Consider the following 24,824-nt stretch of genomic DNA (forward strand, 5'->3'; position numbering starts at 1 on the left):
GGGATGAAATCTATACATATTATAAAACTAAGTCCCCTTTTCTGTCTGTATGTGATGGAATTTCTCAAAATCTACTGAATGGATTTTTATGAAATTTGGTATGGCAATAGTTTAAGACCCTGGGAAGATTATTAGCTTTTTATCGCGGGAAAATATATAGCGGGAGTTTTATCTCAGAAAAATCCATCACGCTTGCGAAGCCGTGAGCAAAAGCTAATATATTATAATTCAATTTACTTAATATATATTATAGAATTTTGTAATAGTGAGTCAGCGATGTGTGTTAGTTGTATACAAAACCTACTTCTAGATGTGACTGCTGAAGACAAAGTTGTCCGTGGAAGTACCCTGGACACAATATTACGGAAACCAGGACAATTCTTGTAGACTCTTTTCCGTAGTTTAATTTCAATTAGGTCATAGGTTTAAGCAAGACAATCTAGTGTGTAAATTAGTGTAATTTAGTGCTTAAGTATTGTTTATAATCATTGTGTTCTGTGCTATGACTTTAGTTAAATAATAAAAAAAGGCATGTACAGAAATAAACAGTAAATGTGGAATTCTATCAATGCCCAGTAATCCTTTTTAATCCGAGATTTCGTTGTTATCTAGGGTTAAGTAATTAGTATATTTGGTGTTATTATGTGTACAGTATCTATTGGACAACGTGTTAAATTGGATAACACATTGATTACAGCCCCATTGATAAACAAAGATATGTATTAATAGATAATATTAATTTGGCGTATGTTTGCTATTTATTTAAATTTATTACCGTACCTATGCTTGTATTTATAGATGGTAAAACTAACTCAACTTTTTGGGTGATAGTCTCCAAGTCTGAATAAAAATTGTATTAGGATACCAGATGGACTTAATTTTCTATTATTTAAAGTTAGAAAATTATAATGAAAGAACATTGATAGGTTCGTCTCTATGATTATAGGATTGGTATAAGCCAGCCTTGTATTTTTTTTTAAGTATAAGTAACCCAATAAATAAGTTTTGCGAACCGTAATTGTATCTAATATTCATATTACCGCCTACCAGATCGGGAAAAAAACATATTAAGCTATTATACTGTATTATATATGTCCCACTGCTAGGCACGGGCCTCCTGTACTAAAAGGCTTTACGTCTTAGTCCACCGCACTGGCCCAGTAGGTAGAATTCACATGCCCTAAAAAATCTTTTAGAAAAATATTCAGGTATGCAAGTTTCTTCACGATGTTTTCTTCTCCATTAAAGCAAGCGATTATTCACAAAGAATGCACACATCCCTTTAGAAAAGTCAAAGGTGAGTGCCCTAGCGTTTTGAACCTGTGGACATTCGTCTCAGCAGTCCGTTTCAGTCCCAACTAGGTTATTGCCGCTTATCCTTCTATACTGAAGCTACTAGTAATACATTTGTTATGGAGATGGGCTGCACGTTGGGCTCTCACGACCGGTGATACCAAACACAGAAAACCTTCGTGAAATGACAGCGTGTGGTACGTTTTGTATGGTTCCTTTTTCTAATTAATATTTCTTTCCTTTAAGGCCAACACTTCTATTATTCTTGCTATTATGGCTTATTATTTTACTGTTATGAGTTTTATGGGCGTTTTAGATGAATTAATATAAAGTGTGAGCTTTGCTTTTTGGCAAATCAGAGCTATAAAAATAAAAGTAAATGAAGACTGTGACACAACTATAATTACAAACAAACAGATAATTGACTTAATTAGTATTGATATCGTTAATTTATCATTGTTACTATCTGCTTCTTAATTTAGTTGATTGATACCATCCACCAGTGCAGCGTGTGTCGTGTTCATAGTACTTGTCTTGGATTTAATGAATTGAAGTAAGTATTTATTATTTACGGAGACATCTTTAGAATATTATTATTTGTGAACGTATATAGTAACATCGAATATGGAACTGATTGATAAGAAGAAGCCGGTTGGTAAACATGACGCCTGACTATTAACTATATGGCTGACTAGAATAATGGAGATTTTATTGTACTGCGCTCAACATCTTACCAAATTGATTATATGACTATAATGTCTTCCAAAGCGGAATACAGGTTTCAGTTACGTGTCTCAGTCAGATATCCTACGTCCAAAATAACTTCGTTTTTACTTTATCGTATTTTTTTGATCTAAGTCTCTTATTTCGAGACTCTACAAGTTACTTAATGAATAAAGTGACCTCTTGGACATTAACAATTATTCTCCCAACAAGTTCTTCCAGATAATAACGGATTCGTTGTCGAATCGTTCAACACATTTCTTAAGCTGAGTTCTTACAAGCCTAATTTTATATCAAATGAAAATTGTCAACCTTCTTTTGATGTCTTGTTGTTTATAATTTCTTTATCTTCGTTAGATTAATATTATATCGATATTCTTGCCTAATTGTTTTGTTACATTAAGAAGGCATGCATATTGCATGTTTCTTCAAGTATTGAAGTATACAGATGTTGGTAAATCAAAGTAATAAAAAATATGATAGTGCTTCTGTTCATGTTACTCTTTACTATAATAAATCACGAGCAATGTGATAGTCATTAGGAGCAGTGCAGTACTTTCCCATGTCAGATATAGACGAGGAAAATAAAAAAGTCGCCATGTATAGCAATATTATGGAACTAATTTCTTGTACTGACAACTTTCAAATTAAAACGCGAATACGTCGCCACTAAAGCAGGATTTTTATTTACCTAGGTAGTCTATATTTAATATTATACAGAATCCACCGGGTACGAACTCTTCGCATCACATATTTCATAGAAACAATTAAACCACGATCACCGTTTCCCGGCAGACTTCGCCCGCTTTGTTATGGACTGAGTTATAGCGCGAGAAATATGTTTGCAATTATTATTTCATTTACATTTCAAAAGTTAACTGGCGTTCCCGGCTTCCATGAAACTACCACCACTGGATGAACCATGTACCTAGATATTTTATATTAAACTCTTGCTTATCTTTCTATTTGATTGCTTAGTTCTAAAGACTCGTCTGAATTAGCTGTGTGGTGTCATAAAACGTGTTCTGTTGATTGTGGATTATAGTAGCTACCAATTAATGCCCGGGATAGCCTGATACTAGCAACTTTATAGATTTTAGACTATGCCGGCGTGTGTGTGCAAAAAGCAATGATTGTATACTTTGGGAATAAACATACGCATGTCATTAGAAGTTGACCAACTGTGACCATTCAACCAACCTGCTGTATATGAGACAATAAAACGAAATATATTAAAGCATACATTGGCGAAACTAATTTACACTTGGAAAACTATGAGCAACTTGTTTTGCGAATGTTCCACGCAGCGATTCGCTTTTGAACAAAATTTGAAGTTTAATTTGTTTGTGGTCACAGTGAGGTGTGGCGTAATATGTTTCCAAACTATTGGTCGGGCTGAATAATGTGGGACTGTCATTCTCTTTTGGGGAATTGGGGTGTATATTATACATATAACCATATAGATTTATATTAATTAACCAAATGACCATATGTTCTATGGTCCCACGGTAGGCCCGGCAAAAAACAACAACATAACATAAAATTTTAATTTCCACTCACTTGATACGTCAGGCTATTTAGTGTATTGGTGCAATGATTCAAAGAAATAAAGTGTTTATTATTATTATTAGACTTATTACTATTAATTATCCACAATGATTTGATAGGAACACGACAGTGATTGAACATTAATGATCTTGAAACAGACAAAGCAGCGGTATCATAAATACATGCAGTCGCAAACGAGAGTCATATAAGGTCTCTGATTCCAATACGAACCTGAAATAATCTTTAGTTATTTTGCGCTGCTAATGCAATTTGCATTAAAATAGACTCAGCATTTTAAGTTTAATCCAGATGGGTCCACATTAGTGGCATAAAAAACACTCGGTACTTATAAAAATCTCATTTACCTTTCAGAGAAGGCAATGTTTGCAAAACGAAGCCCATCCTCTTTATTTTGAAAGTTTTTAGATCGCAAACGCTGTATCGAGAATGTTTCATTTGAAAGTATAATTAGATTAATACAGTTTGGAGAAATCAATGCATATTAAACTGTAGTCAAACTGTCATTAGGAGAAATTGCCTTTTTGTACGTGGATTATGTATTTATACATAGATGTTTGTAATATTAACGCAGAAGTAATTAAGTGCAAAGTTAGAGAAGTAAGGGGGCTCTAATTAGATCATAGATCGAAAGGATCAAAAAATTTATGCTAAAATATTTTTTTATTTCATGCTAGGTCTTCCGTAAGCTATAATCAGTTACACCATAGTTTTTTTTTAAATGACGGCACGACAAAGACTGGAAGTGATGAAATTTGCAATGTGGTAGGTACATGTACACATGCATGTATATTACAATGAAGTTGGACCCTAGGTGGATGCCACAGCTATGTCGAACAGTCTTAGCTACGAGACAGTCGCGGTTAATACTATCGTGGTGGAAGAAGTGTCTTTGTCCGGTTTTCACCATTTTTACTAAGATTACTTTACAGTTGGGTATAAGAGCTATTAGAGATCCTCTTAGGTATAATATTATGATGTTATTCTTATTCACAGCAACAATGACCTGTTTTAACGCAACTTGCGCGCCATACCTCAAGGGGTCCGCAGGAGTTTCGTTCACGAATGTTCTGACGCATTTACTAGCAGCGCAATGCCTCATCTACGATGAAATGCCGCTGGACCACGCTTACGGACTTGCCAGTTAGTATTCCATATGGAAAACAGTACCATAATTTTATAAATGGTGGGAATCAATGTTTTGTCTTCTGGATTCCAAATTATTTGACGTAAAAGTCGATGAAACCACTGATAATTGACCACTGATTATAATTAAATCTAATTTAAATTGTATTAACAAATGAAATAGACAATGTGAGTATAGATTATCTAATGGATAATTTACTTAATTAAAAATGAGTTAATGAGATATTTATATGTACATATTACAATTTTTGTACAGATATCTAATTTACTGAGTATTAGAATGTCCTTTGTAGCTCGCCTTTAACTGAACGTTGACCAACCTGGGAGCTTAACCCTGAACTTCAAAATTTCCCAGACTTCTGCAACTGTACCATTGACTCTATCCTCTACTCCAGTAATACGCCTTTCCACCATGAGTATAACGACTTGGACATTTATTTCCAGCCGGTGCTGAATTCGACTTCATCATCGTGGGTGGTGGAACAGCTGGAGCATTACTGGCGAACAGACTCTCTGAGGTCGAGGAGTGGAAAGTGCTGCTCATAGAAGCTGGTGGGGATCCACCGTTAGAAAGTGTTGTGAGTATGAATCTTGGAATACTTATTGTATTGCATTTTATTTGAAGTCCTGTAAATATAATGGCTGAACATTAACCGGTTAGAAATGAAAAATACTCATTAGTCTAACGTGCCTAATTTTTTTTCAGATTCCCGCTTTTTCTGGTGACCTACATTCATCACGATATGTTTTTCAATACTATACGGAATCAGGCGAGAATATTAGCAAAGCCACCTTCGACCAAAGGAGTTTTTGGCCACGAGGCAGAGTGCTCGGAGGCACCAGTTCCATCAATGGCTTGCTCTACATGCGCGGCAGCGAGGAGGACTACAAGCCGTGGCATGTGAAGGAAAAAGACGGTTGGGATTGGCCCACTTTGAAGAAATACTTTATGAAAAGTGAAAAGATGGTCGACCCATTAATCCTCAACAACCCAGAATTAGCTAAAAACCACGGAGTAGATGGAGAGTATGTTGTTGACAAACTTAATTTCACTCATCCGCATCTTGTTGAAAAACTAACCCAAGGCTACAAAGAATTGGGTTTAAAGTATTTAGAAGATCTTAACGGTGACTCGCAAATGGGGGTAGGTAAAATCCGCGGAGGCATTCACAAAGGCAAAAGAGTAAGCAGTGCTACAGCATTTCTTACTCCTATAAAAGGCCGTAAGAATTTATTTGTATTGAAGAATGCTTTTGCCAGAAACATAGGGTTTGACGAAAAGTCCAAAACAGCTAAAAGCGTGACTGTCTCTTTGAGGTATGGTGACATTGAAACTTATTTTGCGAAGAAGGAAATAATAGTAAGTGGTGGTGCAATAAACACTCCTGTCTTGCTAATGATGTCGGGTATAGGGCCGAGGGAGTTACTCGAAGAAATAAATATTAAGGTGATTTCTAATGTACCAGTGGGACAGAATCTCCAGGACCATGTCAGGATACCAATTCCCATGACTATTGATACAGGAGCTCTGCCGAGAGATGAAAAGTTCATGCTTAGAGCTACTGCAGAATATATGCTGGATCAAACAGGTCCACTTGCAACGAATATCGACCAACCTAACATAAACGCTTTTCTCTCCGTCCCGGATGGAAAAACCTTACCAGATGTACAGATAGACCACAATTATTTCGTTCCTAATACATCAACTGTGTATAAAATGTGCACAAAGGTAATGGCTTTCAACAAAGACGTGTGTAAACAATTTGAAGAGTTTAATGCTGAGAAGGAAATGATAATATTTTTTGTTTCTCTATGCAGACCGCATTCTAGAGGTAAGCTCGAAATTTTAGGACATAACACTATGGAGCATCCAAGAATATACCCCAAATACTTTAGTGATGAACGTGATATGAAAACATTCGTGGAAAATATAAAGAAGGTAGTACAGATTGTTGATACACCAACATTTAAGAGTATGAAGGCGGAATTACAGAGAATCAAATTTGAGGATTGCGATGGATTTGATTTAGGTAGCGACAAGTACTGGGAGTGCATGGCTAGGACGGTTACATATCACGTTTACCATCCAGTGGGTACTGCTAAGATGGGGCTACCTAATGATCCTGGTTCGGTGGTGAACAGCAAGCTGAAAGTTTATGGAGTCAAGCACTTGAGGGTCGTGGATGCAAGCATAATGCCTACCATACCCAGTGTAAACGTTAATGCCGCAGTCATGATGATAGCTGAAAGAGCGGCAGATTTTATTAAGGAAGAACATCTGCAAACCGAACAAAAACGTGATGAATTATAAAATATTTATGTTAATATAATTTATTTGTTAATTACTGTTGCTTTTATTTATCTTCAGACTTAAACAAATTATCGTTATTTTCGTTCTCGATAACTGAGCTTATTAATGAAGAAATTGTCTCGTTAGATTTACAAATATAGTGCACGACTTTATCAAATTCAAAATAAATGTTTTTCTTATTTATGGTTTATATAATACAATCTCTTCTCTTTGGAATAATACGTTTCACTCGACAAAAGTTTTCTATATATATCATAATTCTCTTTGATATGTCATTCGCACGTCTAAATTAAGTCTCTAAAATGTTCATTTACTTCCTAATATTATGCATTGTCTTATCAAATTCAAAAGTATATGAGGCTTCTATTAATATTTTGGAGAAAGGCGTTATTCCCTTAGATAAAGACTCAGTAGGGATACAATTTTACGTGGATATAGTAAACGAAGACCAGTTTAGTACTTGCGGAATGCGGTATTGGACGAATCGATGTTGTTTTATAGATCCTGAAAATTCTGTGAATAATATTTGTGGTGGTTTGAATGTGTATGGTGCTGCAAGACACACTATTAAGCCTAGAGACCGTGATACTTTATTTTTTGTCTACCCTACACTAATCCCATATGATCAAATTGGTACTTGTAGTTTCGTGTTAGATTATAACTGTGCCAACAGAAGATTATTCAAAAGAGAAGAAATTGAGATGAAATTCGATACGAGGCTAAAGGTAAATAAAGAGTTACTTAAAGATGAACGAAAAGTGAAATCATGTGACGCTTTAGACCTCGATTCATTAAACGAATGCAAACCTATTGATTGTGAAATGAAATATATAGGAATGAAGCCATATTTTGATGGAGGAAGAGGTAAATGCATAGATGCTGCTATTTGTGAAGCAGATCCTACCAAAGACTTACCAGATTTAGTTTATAATCCCAAGAGCAATACATGTAAAGACCTTGAGAATCCTTTAACGATAGCAGATATATACGCTATTAGCTCTGGCTTGGGCGTGGTTACAGAGCCGTTGAATGCCAGCAGTGCTCAAGTGGAAGTCAAATCAAACTGTTCAACAATATCCCAGCATTTGCAGATGCTACGTGATATGATGTATGGCAAATTGTATCCGATATCCAGTGACGTCATTTTAGATGACACAACATACAGCTCTACTTGTAAATCTGCTTTCCTAGGAATTATCTCTTGCATCCTAGGCTTATGTGGTGTATTGCTGGCTATAGTGTTCTGCGTTAACTCTGCCGTATGGTTTCACCGAAAATGGACCAACGGAGATTTCAAAAAATGCTTTGGTAAGATGAAGAAAAAGTACAAGAAATGTAATATGCCCGATTGTGAAAGTAAGAAATCAAGAGTGAACAAAGAAGTGAAAAACGATTTGTTAAAGGATGTCATAGTGACAGACCTTCCCATCGAGTTGCGAGATAGCGTGCTGGATTTATGCGAGAGGGTAAACAGAGAGGTAAAATGGAAGAGGAGGTACAGGATTGCTGATTTAGGCAGTCAGGTTAATTTGATGGAACAGGCTGCGTATGCATCTTCAAGAACGTCATCGACGACAACGCTGCAAGATAATGATCAATAAATTATTTACTGTAAATCGTTTCGAGTTCATTGTAAATGGTAAAGAACTATTAAAACAACATTTGTATATTATAAATAATTTTGTTTTAATTACAAAAAAAAAACAGTTTAAAAAAAACAGTTGATATATATAATTTTGTTAATATAAATTATATTATAAACACAGGTTACAAAGTAAAATAAGTAAATTAAAACATTAACAATAAAAATAAAATTAAAAACAAAAGAAAACAAAATTAACTACAAAAATAAATCAATTATCGTTTGCTGGTAGTGGCAATATTGAGCGCAGCGTCTACTGCACCTGTAAAGAACATTTTAATGCATTTATTATTGGCATAGCGTGCTCTTACATATTTTTATATTAAAAATATACTATTTGAAGTTGAACATTTTATAAATGTATGAAGTCGCCGTCTTGGACTCGTGGCAACGTATATGGGCTGTGGATCCGGAAGTTCTGAGTTGAGTTTCAGATTGGGCAACACTTTGTTAAAGGTTTTTAACACGATTGGACTGGGGTTTGAAAATTATTGTGTTAACGCGGTATTTTTGGCCAGTTTTTGTATATAAAAGCCTAGCATACGCTAAAGGGTTCACCCGATTCAATCTCTTATACAGTAATAAAAGTAGACGAGATTGTAGTTAGTAGGAACTAGGTAGTAGTTTTCTTTTAACATTAAACAATCTATTTATATTTTAAATATCTGAATGCATCAACGGCCCCCTGTATAATAAATTATGTACAGATATTTATGATAGTAAAAAGCTTGTGGAATGGAAGTGTGCTGAACATTATTCCACGCGAAAATATACAATGCAACATAAACCATTTTAGTTCATTTACTGTCTCGAGCGCAGTTCCAGAAGTGCTCACGCAGATGGATCTGTGAATGTATTTCGAGAGACTTCGCCGAGACTGCATCCGTATCTCACGTCAAGGTTTAAGCATGAATGATGTCTCTAACATACAACAATGTTTCAAGCAACTGAGACTTTACCATCATAAGAGAATTGAATTTGAGAATATAATGTAATTTGGCTCTTTTGTTTAGTAGCGCTGAGAAGGAGTTCCTTTGTGCTGGGTCTGTCTCAAGTCGAACAACATTTTATTTATTTAGTCACTTTAAGTAATTAATTTCCAAAAAACGTATTCTGTGAGTCAGTAATCAGATTTTAATGAAATATATTAATTAAATTAAACTGTTCTGAACCTGTTTTACATAAACCACAGAGCGCTGCGATATTTCAAAAATCAAAATAGCGGACAGAAGCTAATTTTGAGTTATGCGTCCGCTTCCAACAAGTTGTTGCAAAACTTCACTGTTACCACAACAACTAGAACTTCTAAGTATACCCTAATTTTGGTTTAAACTCACAAACCTTACCACAGCTATATTCTCAAAAGAAAGGTTGAGGTTTAAATGCTTTTGTGAATACACAAAGCAGATGGTAAGTTTATTAGTTTTAGATATCTTGATACTACAAGCTATTCTGTAAGTATAACTGTTTTTTTTTGCAGCTAAAATTAGCAAAGCACTGTTGTATTTTTTGAAGGACGTTGTAGTTATTGTTATTTAAAGTTGGTACCATCCAACCTTCATTTATTTCAAATAACTCTGATAAATTTCAATGTCACTGCCTCGATGGCGTATTTGTAATACGGTGCGACTGTAATACTAAGCTCTCGGCTTCAAATCTTTGGTTGGGCAAAGTGATATTGGGTTTTCTACTCACTTTCTATCAGTTCAAAGTCTGGAATTTATATGCCCAATATTACAATAGGCACGGTCCCCTATCGGCTTCACTGATCGTTGTCATAAAATACGTGCCACTGCCGATTTTGTCTTATAAGAATTGCAATAGTGGGTGTGAGAGCGGGATAGTCCCAAAAAAGGCAAACGAACACCCAAGATTCATCTGGACTTAAGGTTATATAATCATTAAAAAAGGCTTTGAGAATTGCATGATGTATCAGCTCTAATAGGGCCGCTTGGGTAGAATGAATGGAAGCGATACCTTTATCTTCCATTTTTCTCATTGCGTGTATAGCCGGGTAATGCTGTTGGTTTTCTACGTCGTTGTGTGGTTCTTGACGTGATACGATGTATGTGGTGTCGGGTAAAGAAATCTCGCTATCCTGGACAGCAGCAATACAAATACTTATTTATTTATCAATATATAGTAGATGGATTATGAAAATAAAATAACAGTTAATTAATTATATGGTTGCCTTAGTGAAAAATGATCACTACCTGATAACATTTTAAGTAAGAATGAAAGGTGTGATATCGAGTACGATAGACCGGTATAATTGCGCAAGTAAGGTGTTTGTAAAATATTACGCTATTTTGATCTTAATGATGTTTGTAATAACGTTACCGGTTGTACGGTGAAGGCATCTAGCTCCGGCTGGCTGGTGACGAACTCCCAGAACTGGTAGCACTTGTCCTCCACTGCGGAGCTGTCCTCAGCGCCAGGAGTGAAGTCCACTGTGATGTGTTGAGGGCGGAACGGCTCCCCACTCGTCCGGCCTGGATCGATCACTGGCTTTTGGACCGTCTGCATGATAACAAAGAGTTTAAATTGTGTTGCCAACATCATCAGCCAGGTGAATCATAATCTTCGATACTGAGCATAGGCTTTCCTCACAGATATTAGACCTATTGGAATCTACCTTGATCCCTAGATTTTTTGAGTCTTTTACCATGTAGTCAGTTTACCTTACAGGTGGTTGGTGCACGACTAATATTCTTGTTCAACGAACGACCCCTATACCTGAATACATTTGAAATAATTTTTGAGCCGTCTTAATAAACCGATCTTATTTCAGTCATTGAAACTACCTCCAACAGCTCAGAAGCTTTACTATAACAAGATGCAGACGAGGCGAGCGGCATGGCGGTGCAGCAGGGGCAGCACACGGTGGCCATCACGCACACCATCCACTCGGAGACCACGTGCACGCGTCGCCGGAGCCTCACGTACCGCGACGCTAGCGGGTGGAAGGTGTAGCAGCTCACTGTGAACATGAAGACATTTTAATTATGTTAATGACAGCTGACAGGAGTGACATGTTTGACGTAAAGATATAAAGGAGATTATTTGGCAAAATTGCATACTGATAAATAAACCATGGTAGCCATAATATAAAAGAAGAGGAAGAATATACGCGCATCAGCGGGGAGGTATGTGAATATAACGGCCTGTGAACAAACGAGTATCAGGCAGAATTGTACAGCTCATTGAAATTTAGGATATCAACAAGCTTTCCTGAATATCGGACGTTCAGATGCCGCACCGACGCTTCTTGGCACCGACATACCAAGAAAGGGCTTATGTCTAAACACTATTAAAGAAATAAAACAACCTCTGAAACGGTGACCTTTTCTACCATAGAGTAAGTAATATACTACGTACTTTCCATATATTATATTATAATTCTTTTTGCTACGTACGATAAATGTCAACATTTACAATTCTTTTTGGTCAACATTATTGTTGGCTTCGGCAATATGTTTTTATAATTTAAATCCGTAATTACAATGATCAAATTACCGAAGTTAAAGCGGGATCCCAAGGAAACCGAGCATCTTTGCAAGTATGTGGTGATCATTATTATCTTGTTTATACTAACGCGATGGTGTCTGGCCGCCGCTGAGGGCCGTCTATATCACCATCGCTTTTTGTAAAAATCATGTGTAAAAAAATTTAAGTTATCTAATTATTAGTTGTGGTACTTAATATTACTTATAAAATGATTGTAAACGTAACGCCAACGCAGCATGTTCTTGATAAGTTAATCAATATGATTCTGCGGTATCAATGTGATGAAGCAAGATCCATGTAGTCTTTTTGACATAAAATATGTTTCGAATCCGGGTGTTGTGAGGCCGAAAGTCCCTTGTAACTTCTGATCACTCTAAAATTATATTCAAGCCTAGTATGTTCATTGTTTAAGTCTTTAACTGGATGTTTTCTACGCAGTGGTCTAAAATCGCTTTCGAAATAGACAATTTGTTTAAGAGCTGATGTATCACGGAACAGAGAGATAAAGAGAAAGAGAAGGCTGTCAGATTTATAATATATTTTGTTCTTAGTTAAAAAGTTTCGCAGATGCCGTCCCGTGTGTAAGAGCCGCCGTCGGGAGTGGAAGGGTCATGTTCAAAATACGTCTGCTGAGCTCCTGCTGGAGAGGAAACCGGTGGCCGAATGCTTCAGGAGGTGGCCAACGGTGTGTTGATATCAAGAAATTTTTATTCATTTCACACACCTACAAATGTGTAAACCACTGGTACAAAGTGTTCTCCACTGTCTATTAACTCCTACAACTATAGCGGAAGAATATCAAGAAATCATAAATGTGTTGCCCTGAAGGAATTATATTAGGAATTAAGAAGAAAAGTTATAACTGTACGACATGCAACAGAAATCAATCGCAAAATTAACGCGAGGTTTTTTGAGAGATAGGGATACTCTGTTTGAGGAGGTCCTATGGACAAATGGAGTAACAAAACTACCTACGATATCGATCATACACAAACTGAAAACATTATATATTTTTTGTAATTCTGTATTTTTTTTACATTTGAATTCTGTTTATTTTAAATGTATTGCAGAAGGTATACGCGAACAGCCCGTGCCCGCTATTCGGACGCACGCGCCGTGTGACCGTGAATGAGCGCAACGCTTCTCACGTCCCTACCGTGGTGAGGGTCTGCCAGGCGCCCATAGATGACACCGTCCACACGCCATACTTGGAGTACGCCGAGATGGCCAAGCAGCTTGGTATGGCCCATGATAGTATAGGCTTCAGGTGATTTTTATAATAGAAGACTTGTCTACTAAGGTAGATCGAGCAATTGAAGGTGAGGTTGTGATGATTAAGTAAGCGCAATGGACATCTTTTCACAGATTTGTAACGAAAGGTGATCTATGTTGTGTTAATACTAATGGCGAGCAATTACGACGGGGTACTTTGCATCAAGTGTAGGCCAAACTCGTCGTGCCATTTTGTAGTGTAAAATAGTAATGTCTGCCTTGTTGTTCAGGCGCATGGGATGCGGTGCGAGCGTGTTGCGCGTTTTGCGAGTGTGGCGCGTGTTGCCCGTGCGGTGTGAGGGACTACGTGTTGCGCGACGCGGAACGTGCGGCGCGGCGTCGCGGCGACATGAGAGACTTCGACGCGCGCGTACTCGCCGACTGTCACAAGATGAGGATCATGTATGATAAATCTTGATGGTGTTAATTTGTTTTGAATAAACATTTTTGCTTCCCGGACCCTTCCCTTTTCTTTCCTTTACTTAACATATTGTTATGTCAGTATTATGCCATGGACATGCTAGTTCGTTATAAAAGTCCTACATGCTGACAAAGTAGACAAAGTATAGCTCTGGTACTCAGCGCTTCCTTAACCCGAAGCACTCTCGCAAATAAGATTCCTAGTAATAAATTATAGCTGATATTTATAGTGAGTAATATTTGTCTAGTTTTATATGAAGGTACAGGCGTTCTATTTTAAGATGCGACTAATTGGGGCCATCGTCGTCGCTGACTGCGCGCATCGGAGGTTATTGAGCTTCCATGCCGCAATTAAGCTGACTTACTAATGAACCTGAGATTTATCGATCGTTGTTCATAATAACATACCGACCTGACGCTGAAGGGGTGTCTAAAGATGTACAACTAGTACACATTATCGGTAGCTTAGTTTAGCTTGGTGATTTTGATATTAATATTTTATCAATAGCCCATCATGTATTATGTACGACACTGCTAGCCACGGGCCTCCTCTACTACTGAACGGGATTAGGCCTTAGACACCACGCTGGCATAGTGCGGAGTTATAGACTTCACATATCCTCAAAATTCTAATAGAGAACCTCTAAGATATGCAGGTTTCTTCACCGTTAAAGCAAGTGATAATTTGCAAAGAATCGACAACCTTAGCTTTCATTACCTATATAAATGTAGAAAAGCACTTGAAAACAATAACATCACTTAGGCGGCCATTTTAGGAACTCTCATAGTGTTACTAAAATGCTGTCCTGATTTTATCGGTGTTTATTATAGCGCTATAATTATCGGACGGTGGCATCTTGAAGGAAATCGTGTTTACGCTCGCATCCGCCGGCGCCACTGGCGCAGTAATTTCATTTACCGCCAAGACGCCGTGCGCGACTGACGCCTAACTCACTTACTAATTAGCGGCGTGCTGCTGAAATGCAGTTTCTATTGTTTAATATTTATCGGAACTGCTTAGAAAATGTGTAAGTATGATATACATACGTTGTAAGTTTATTCTGGCTGTGTTTTAAGGAGAATGACATTGATGTAGTCCAGACTCACTTATTTGTTGATAGTGTATTTGGGCATTGAATTTTGCGAAAATGAGTTCAATTTTCAGGCCAAGCACTAAAAATTTGAATGACCATTTAGATGTGAAATAATATATACTTTACTCACGTTTTTCGGGATTGGCAATTTGTGTGTGATATCGCGACAGTTTTACTTCCGTTCAGTAAATAACTTGCGTTGTCTATCCCTCAGGGAACAAACGCCAGCTTGTTATATTGAATTTCGATACTAATTATAATTATTTAAAAATAAATAATTATTCGATGATATATCTCTAACCATACCATTCGGTTACTCTCCTTGGAAATCAAGCTTAATGCCATTATAATGAATCACTATGTTTTATAATACATTCTATAAAAATATCAATCATAACTCCTTCGTAGGGGACTACAAAGGACTGGAGGGATCCAGTCCTTTGAATAATATACTAGTTGTTCAGTGGTAAAAAAACGTCCCTCGAATTAATATATATTACTTGTAAAACATATTCTACATAATTTTTGTTTTTCTGCATTTAGATATAAATTAACTTTAATCAAGCCAAATCTCACAGTCCTCCGTGCACGAAATGCGCTTAAAAAGGCGCAAGAAGTTATTATTGTTCGTATTAAAAAATTGATTAGAGTTTCTGCCACAGTGCCATTACTGTCCTGAGCCTGCACGTCAGTGGATTGTAACTGTCGTGTTTAAAAGCAATAACACGCCGAAATGAATCCAAACCCAACTCAATTTCCCGAATCGTTCCATCGAGATTCGGAGCTAGATACCTACCCGCTTCATAGTTAAGTAGCGGTTTCTGGGTGCCCACTAAATTGTGGACAGATGCGGATCTTAATATATTTTGGGGGTCAGACCAACTTTATTAATTTAAATTAAATTTTGACAACATTTCGGTATAGTTATAGTTTTAAAATAACGTGTAAATATTTGTACTTTTTATGATTTTTTTCTATTATGTTTTTAAGAGGAAAATGAATTTCTGGTTGCGAATGATACCAGAGAGTAATTTATATTTGTAATCATCGGCTAAATATCTCAGTAGAAATACCACTTGAAGCGGGTGTTCTCTCCTTGGATACTTTTGGTTACAAATTTGCCCCCACGAGCTATTCCTGGATGCACCCCAGCGACTGTCCATCCATCACACGCGGTCAGGACCCATTAATTTGAACTGACTTGCCGGGGTCAATTCTACAGCCGTCATTATTTCAGACTTCAGATTTATTTCATTAAATCACTTATTAAAATACGAACCCCATGTTTCATTTATGAATTAAAGGCGAACCAGAGCTTTAGAATAGTTCAGCATAATTCAGGCGACCATCGAAACAAGCGAATTATCGTTGATAAAAATTTTAGACTACATTGTGAATATTGTTCTTTAAGAATAAACGTTCTTGTAGTCTACATTGGGGGAAATCTGCGAACGGGTTACTGGAATCCCCCACTTTTAGGGTGGGCGGAGGATCAATGAGGACTTGCGGAGAAATTTTCGCAAGTCCTCATTGATCTCAATGTGAATTTAAAATCGTGAGGTTTACACACTTTACTGTGTTCCTAGGGCCGCGCCAAATATCTCCTTGTGCGTGGGCGTGCATTAGGTGTGCAGACCGAGCGCACATTGTTTACAATTAGGTTCAATATACTCAGTCCGAAAAATAAAAATAAGAAAGCGCTGAGTTTCTAAGTAAGCACTGCGAACATAACTCGTGCAACTGACAACAGATGAGCCACAAAACTTATTGAGGGGAGACCACGAACCAGCAAGCGCGAATAGTGCAGATGCAGGACGACTTGACAAAGGTCGAAGGAACTGCCTGGAAGTGAGCCGCTTCTAAAAGATTTATCTGAATAGCTTTAGGGAAGGTCTATATTCAGCAATGAACTTTCAAAGATGATGATTATGAGTATTTTATACAACTAAATAGTAGAAACGAGTTGCCGCGCACCTGATGGTAAACATTACAATCGCTTTTAAACAATAAACCACCCAAAATACTACTAAGTAATAATGTAACTACTGGACATAATAAGACTTAACATCTCATGTCTCAGATGGCGAGCGCAGTGAAATACCAAACAATACTTTGTAATTCAAGGTGTTAGATGGTGTTTCTTATTATGGGTGGTCGTATCGCTTACCATCAGGCGAACGGCAAGCTCGTCTCGTCATTCAAAACAATAAAAAAGGTAAAAATTCCCACACGAAATTCTCTCCAAAACGAGCAACTCTATAATCATTTAACTGAACTACAATTCCCCGAAATAATAGTCGTCGTTTTGAGTGCTCTTTACTTCATGCAGTTATTCAAACGTGCTGTCTGCATGTCAGACCGCCATCTTCATACAGCCACTTATTTTGTTATTACTTGTAGACAGATATTGCATTCAGGGTTGGCATGCAACGACGAATGCCTAGTCTATACTTTCAGATTTTATTAAATATTTTATTGCATAAACCGAAAGGCGGTGGTCTGGTCTTTCACCCACAATTACAAAAGAATTAGGCGGTACCGGTCTTAAAGGATAAGATTTTAGATTTTGAAAGGGTATTTTGGCTTCCAGATCTTATATGAAATGTAATAATGTATCGCAGTGGTCCGTATATAGGATCTCAAGTTAATAAATCGATTTTATTTACTTAAAACGAAACAATATGTTTTCACTTACGACAGGGAAGTATCCAAGACATTTTAATTCGAAAATTTGTATATTTTTTCACCTCTTCACGGCAATCTAACGTTAGATTTTATTTAAGAATGTGAATAAATACAACACGACTTTCATAAACACATGAGTGATAATGTCACTCGAAGTTCATTAAAACATTTGTAATCAAATGAACTGGTTGGTAAAGTTTCTGTTCTCTACATTGCAGTTATTTAGCTGTACTATAAAAATCTTTTGTACTATTTCTTTGTTAGAAACGCATTCTATTGTGTTTCACATTCCTTTGATTCCTTTCATCTGTTAGAATAGAGTTATTTCACAATTGTTTATAACGTTTTGTTGTTTTATTGAATGTTACTAAAAAGAATTAAAAATCTTATGATGAATAAGTTTTACTTTAATTTTTTTGAGGGTATTAAGTAATTGTTTAATGTCAAAAGAGTGCATTTACGAATAAGTGCCGTCAATATATTAAAAGACGTACGTGGGAGGGAGATAGCAAGAGATTTTGCTATGCATGTACACTTCAATCAAGCGGATCCTTAAAATATGATACAATAACACTTGTTGAAAAGATACCACAAAATTAAATTTTATGTGTTGAAGAAATATGAAGTAAGAAGAAAAATAAAAATGTGGTTTATTGACATCAATTTTAGTATCTTGTTTGGACATAAAACGACGTCAAATGAACAAAAAACTCCAATTTATATGATATTTTTTAAAATCGGTATAAAATATCAATTTCTGCCTCAATTTTGACGATGTTTTCACAGTTTTCAGAGTTTTTTGTAACACTTGTTGATAATAAAGTGGTAATATTAAATCGTAAAACACTAAGAATCGCCAGCCCGACACACTCGACGTTCATATAAATGCTAATTCGCGCCACTGCAAGACGCACGGGACGTTTTATATAAAATTTGTTATGCAGCCGCGCTTTAAGTACCTCGCGTATTATAATATCTGTGGTTGTAAACAGCATACAAATTCGTGTTTGTCTGAAGATTTGTAAAAAAAAATTATAAATTGCAGTATTTACCAACAGTTTGGCTACTTTCTCTAATGCCTACATTGCTATCGAAACAGTTTTATGTGTATATATGAAATATCGTAAGCTAGCTATTTATAGTACAACTGTAACTAAAAAGAACGGTTCAACTTTGAGTTACTTCCGTCGTCCCGGAAGCCTCCCGGAAGAGTACCGACATCCGACGTTCAGATATAATTAAGTTTTTCAATATTTTTCCTCAGATTTCTTTCATATTTATTATTTTGTTTGTTGAACGTTTACCGTATTTTAAGAGGGGTGGGAAATCGTTTGAAGATTTTTCACAGTTTTATAGAAGGGGAATTATATTAAACAGCCAAAATATAGACTTTTTATTTTTTTTATTTGACTATGTTAAATCTTGTCTGGTGAGGGTAGTCCATAATGTTTTGTGTTCCGGGATTAAGTGATCTGGAACATTCAAGTAAACCGGTAGAATATATCTCAGAATGGAGGGGGAGTAGTATAGACGGTTGGCCATGCAGTGTCCCGTGGGCGTTAACTCAAAGGCGTCTCGCTTGTAGGGATTTCTGAACACCTCCATACTTGGAGATGGACTGCTAGCCGATATCGTGCTAAGACGCAAAGATAGTTACGAATTACGATTGCAGAAAAGTGGTTCAATCCCCTATTCAATTGGTTGGTAGTGGGAAGACATTTTTTCCACAATAATAAAAAAAACGCAATTCCACCGCTGATAGATACAATTTCTTGTTATATAATTTAAACAGAACTGTAATTACAGTCAGATGTAAAATAGACATTTTGTTCTGTCTGGCAAAGATTCAGACACCACAAATGAAGTAATAAACTTTATAACATTTTGTAATAGTAATTTCTCGATGTTGCGCTATTTATCAAGCTTTCTACGAAATGCATTTATCATCTAGATCACGGCTCGGGTTCCTAGCGCGGAGTCTGCAAGACATTTTAAGTTGGTTCTTGCATATTCAAGTATAATAAATTACTTTATATGCAGATTGTTCGAAATGATTTATCGCTAGATAGTGTGTTTGACGAGAAGTCTTACTAATATAAGTTTTTCTTTCTTCTAACACGGAAGAATTTGCAAAGGTGTACGGATGATGGTGTTAATTATAAATAAAACGAACCCGAGGCCTTACGTTCTTGGTCAACCTTTTGGCTATTACGCCATGAGGCATTTCTGATGATATTCTTTTATTGAATGTCGAAATGAACAGAGGAAGTGTCATAGATGAATAAAAAAATTAAGAGATACTATGTGAATGTCGAGCATGACTGATCAATTTTGATCTTACACTGGGAGCAGACAAATTGTTGGAGATAGTGAATAGTGACAAAAAAGATAAAGGATTATCAACCAAAAGTTTAGTATTGTAAGTATCATTGTGAATTGTGACGTTTTTCTCACCTACATGTATTTACTAGAGATGCAACGGATAGTTGTTTGGCCGGATACCGGATACCGGATATTCGGCCTGACCACCAGCCGAATATTCGGTATCCGGCCGCCGAATATTCGGCCTGCGGTATGATACCTACCTATATTTTAAGTTTCGTAGGTGCGCGTCGCGTGCGCTATTTCCTGGCTACATTATTGGACCCCAGGTTCAAGACCAATTTTTTTGGGGTAATACAAGCAGAAAAGGCTCGCCAAAGACTCTTATTGGAGAGTCTAAAACTAAGTTGCAGTGAAGAGGATTCAGTCAGCAGTGAAGACGATTCACCTCCAATGAAGAAAAGAGCAGGCTATGGCATGGGTATTTATGAAACATTTTGGGACTGCTTTAATGAAGTTGCCAAAGATCAGAATGAAGACTCTGGTAAAAGTGCTATAGCCAATGAACTTGACTTTTATTTAAAGATGGTTCGTCTTGATCGACAAAGTATCCCCTACGTATGGTGGGCAGCAAACGCCAAACAATTCCCGATTTTGGTTAAATTTCCCAAATATATCTCTCTTCTCCATCTAGCAGTGTGTACAGTGAGATACTGTTTTCAGAGACCGGGCTTATATATGAAAACAAGAGGAATCGTTTGCGCCCTAACAATGCAGAAAATCTTGTTTTTATACATCACAATTTACCTTTAGTGAATTTCCAATACTAAATTATTTAATATTACTTACTAGTTACAAATGAGTAAATTTTTTAACTATCAATATTATCACCAAATTACTTAAAATATTTCATTTATTATTATAAAAGTTGTTTAAAATAATAAAAAACTTTTATTACAACTGTTTTTTTATTTAGATTCCAAATCTAACAAGTTTACTACCTATGCGGTATCCGGCCGGATAGTAGATTACCATCCGGTATCCGGCCGGATAATAAAAAATGGGCCGGATAAGCCGGATACCGAATAATAACCGAATATTCGGTGCATCTCTAGTATTTACCAGTGCTAAATAACGCGGTCATGGACAATCTCTGATGAAATGTCTCCCTCCCACGCATTATCATAGTAGATATATATAATATTATTTATGTATGTTTGTTCGTTTGTATGTATGTATGTACGTATTTATGTATGTGGGCATATTTATATGACGTACCTTTTATATTTTTAATTGATTTCAGTCTTGTTTGTTAATGTTCTCTCCACCACCTTCTCTCGTTGTGTACACCTACCTCTTAGTCTCTGCACCACCTAAAGGTTGACTGGTAGGGAATGCCTTCGGCATTAAGTCCGCTTTTATACTCTTTGTATATAAAGTGTAATAAATAAATAAATAAAAAATCATTTAGACAACAATATTATTTCAACTTATAATGTTTCGTGAGTGCCATGGTGGCGTAGCTGGATTGGTATTTGGTACCACTGGCCTGCTGAGGACTCAGATCCTCGGCTTTAATAAATTAATATTGGGTTTTTCTGTTCACTATCTGCCCGGAGTCTGGAATTGTGCCAGGCAATTGGCAATATGCTCGTTGCATATTAGAACCTAACATACAAGCTGGCGAAATGTGGGTGTGATAACACCTCTGTAGACGCCTAATAAGAATAATAGGCGTGATGCTATGTATGTATTCTAATAAGTCCGTTATGTCCACTTCCTGAGAATTACCTCAGGTCGTCTGACCGCAAACGTCAGCCTACAAACAGTAGCAAAACCTCAGAACAATGACAAGCATAGAAGTAACATTATGACATTTGAGTGTACTCTGTCTTTGACAGCAAGAATTTTAATTGTGTTGCGATCTCTTCTGACATCTTATCGATATCGATAGATGCTTTGTCTATCGGCTATGGTAAATTCACAGACCTGCTAAAATAAACACTTTTCGGTCAGTCAACTACAAACCGTTGCAAAATGCTATTTTAGATAAAGGTTAAAAAAGATATCAAAACCCTAATTTGGTATTCAAGTACCAAATGAGGTCTGGGTATATAAAATCACTCGTTAAGAAGCTGTTAAATTACAATAAACTATAGAACTACCGGCTCTCTTCGAGCTAAATTTTATCCAATTTTCATTTGCTATTTACAGCAGTTTCCATGCCTTCCGAAACGTCATTCACACAAAAATGGTTTAGCATTTAGATTATTAAATTAAGAAAATCTTAGAAATTTCGGAAGGAATGGAAACCGCTGTAAGTAACAAACAAGAAATCGACCGGAATTTCGTTTAGAAGAAAGCCAGTACGCCTTCTTTTCTTTTCTGACTTTCTTAGGGATTAAAAGATACCCAAGAGGTGTGATTTGACAGAAGCTACTAAAATGGGACATTAAAATTAAAACACAGCAGTATCATTCATGTCACATATGTGTGATAACTTATTTCAAAGTTAATAAAACTTTGTCGAAATGCTTAGAGCAAACACGGTGCTGTTTTTTCCAATGCCAATTGGGACGAGCTATGGCAACGATCCATTTTTGCCTCATAGCATTATCTGTGGGGAATCTGCAATGAAACACACTATGAAAATCAGATAGTTTCCTCAACCCCCAGCCTTCGCGCACGGTTTCCAAGTGGCTTTTACCACTTCACCACCGTATATTGAAAGTAAAACGCAATTTATGCAAAATAGTCAACTACAATATACTAACATCTATGTTATCGACAGAATATGCAGAACAACACTATTGAACACGACTACGTAAATTGATAAAAATGAAAAATACTTAATAATTACTGTATCGAATGGCCAACAGCAGATTATAATATGACTACAGCATAATAAAGATTAATTAATAATACTTTTGCACTTATGTACAGGGTTTAAGCAAATATATTAGGTTTTTTGTTTACTCACCGATGGAAGCTGATGATTTCAGTTTCATTTTCTTTACGACAAGAATGAGATTTACACCCCATAATAACGCAGGCCATTGTTTGTTCGTAGGGCTATATTATACTTAAACAGCACTGTGTATTTATTAAAATTAACAACAAAAATATTACAAAACATGTAGCCACTTTTGAAAAGCACGCGCTGAAGTATAACGTAACTAAATTGTGTGGGCGCGTTTGTGACATTGTTTTGAGGTTGGCAAATTGGAACATTTGACATTTTATTTGCTTTTTAATTCGGCATCATAAAGAGGACCAAAGGTAACCATTTGATAATTTTAAAGTGTACGCAAGCCGACCATAGCAACATGTTCGTTCTTTTCAACGGTTTTGGCCTATTTGAAAAAAAGGACAAGTATATGAGGGTAATTTAGATTCCTTCTATGCTTGTTCTTGTTCTGAGAGCAAAACATAATTACAAAGCATTGTGGAACACAACATGGCGCTCGTCATATGAGTAACAGATGGTATTTTAATTATCCTACTAATACTCTACATATTATATGTGAAGCTGCGATTATGTTTGGCTTAGCGCATTACGCACTATCGCTAGTTGGACTTTGGTGAAGTTAGCCTTAAATATGTTCTGGATTAACATAATTATAAATTAAGTATCTCTAAAAGTGTAGCGGGATTTTTATAACGAAAAAATCTTTTACGCGGTCAAAGTATCAAGCAAAAGCTAGGAACGCATAAACCATACATATAATAAAACAGCAGAATCCGATGAGTTTACACTTTGAAAGAAAAGTAATAAAAATAAAAGTATTAACTGAAAAAGAGAGATACAACACAAATCAGCGATTTATAGAATTCTTTTCTGAATGTTTGGTAGCTCGCATTTCCAAATCTATTTAATGAAATTGATGTAATTTTTACACGTGGATAGAGTATAATTAGAAGCATAATATAGAAATTGACTGATTGTAATAGAATATACGAAAAAAGTTAAATTAATTTTAATATAATTTAAATCTGCTTTTAAACCCAAATTTTACAAATATTTAAGAATCTTTATAACCACAATACGCAACGCGGAAGAACACAATTCGATAACTATTCCAATCAAACTAGCTAAATTCAATATCGCACGAACAGTGAGACTGTAACTGGCCCAACATTTTGAGTAATTTTGCACGCCAGCACCCGAGGGTATGTCTTTGTGCAACAAATTGCCAAGAGAATGCGGCTAATTTGCGACCAACCAGCGGCGCATCCTGATCGATTACAAATATTACTGCAAGCGTTCTGCGATGGAATTTAATTGTCTTCTAGCATAAAACAGTTGAATAAGTGATTGAACGTTGTGAGTTTTTAGATGATGATTATCTTATTACTAGTTGACCCGACAGACGTTGTCCCGTCTTAACTAAGAATTTGCAGCGCGCATTCTGTCAATCGCTGATAGTTATTTCAAACAATTGACAGTTATATAAAATTAATATTTTCGTTAAATTTTCTAATTTTCCGCGCAATTTTTTGATTTATTTCTTTTATAAGAACCTTCTTCTGACAATAACAAACACAACAACAACAACAAAAATATTGAAATCGGTCCAGCCGTTCACGCGTAATGGCGTGACCTAGGGAAATAGGGAATCATTTTTATATATATGTAGATTATGGAGGAGCTATTGTTTAAGTAGTTTTGTATGTGTCTGTTCCCTAGTACTAACCTGTTAGGAGGTATGTCTTTCGTATGCAATATTCCATGTACGTGGACAACACCGCAATGTATGTTTCTGTCGCGGGTGGCCACATAATATTGCGTAAGCACTATTATATTCATTTTATTTAATATAACCTTAGCTCCGCTCTTTTAAAA

The 24,824-nt window shown here is 36.3% G+C and overlaps 3 protein-coding genes across 3 annotated transcripts; 2 read left to right on the forward strand and 1 right to left on the reverse strand.

Moving 5' to 3' along the window:
* Positions 1–1,773: 1,773 nt before the first annotated feature.
* LOC115447076 (glucose dehydrogenase [FAD, quinone]) lies at positions 1,774–7,073 on the forward strand. The gene is made up of 4 exons (XM_030173992.1): positions 1,774–1,846; positions 4,579–4,725; positions 5,173–5,306; positions 5,435–7,073. The coding sequence occupies exons 2-4, from the start codon at positions 4,584–4,586 to the stop codon at positions 7,037–7,039; spliced, it is 1,881 nt and encodes a 626-aa protein (XP_030029852.1). The 5' UTR covers positions 1,774–1,846; positions 4,579–4,583; the 3' UTR covers positions 7,040–7,073.
* A 1,756-nt stretch (positions 7,074–8,829) lies between these two features.
* On the reverse strand, positions 8,830–11,737 carry LOC115447065. The gene is made up of 4 exons (XM_030173981.2): positions 11,486–11,737; positions 11,022–11,201; positions 10,659–10,779; positions 8,830–8,943 (listed from the first exon to the last, which is right to left on the reverse strand). The coding sequence occupies exons 1-4, from the start codon at positions 11,669–11,671 to the stop codon at positions 8,897–8,899; spliced, it is 534 nt and encodes a 177-aa protein (XP_030029841.2). The 5' UTR covers positions 11,672–11,737; the 3' UTR covers positions 8,830–8,896.
* Positions 11,738–12,072: 335 nt separating this feature from the next.
* Positions 12,073–13,919, forward strand: LOC115447079. The gene is made up of 4 exons (XM_030173995.2): positions 12,073–12,240; positions 12,756–12,873; positions 13,259–13,427; positions 13,691–13,919. Exons 1-4 carry the CDS (start codon positions 12,185–12,187, stop codon positions 13,876–13,878), a joined length of 531 nt encoding a protein of 176 aa, XP_030029855.1. The 5' UTR covers positions 12,073–12,184; the 3' UTR covers positions 13,879–13,919.
* The last annotated feature ends 10,905 nt before the right edge of the window (positions 13,920–24,824 follow it).

Source organism: Manduca sexta, chromosome 12 (genome assembly GCF_014839805.1).
Source record: "Manduca sexta isolate Smith_Timp_Sample1 chromosome 12, JHU_Msex_v1.0, whole genome shotgun sequence".
Taxonomy (NCBI): Eukaryota; Metazoa; Arthropoda; class Insecta; order Lepidoptera; family Sphingidae; genus Manduca; species Manduca sexta.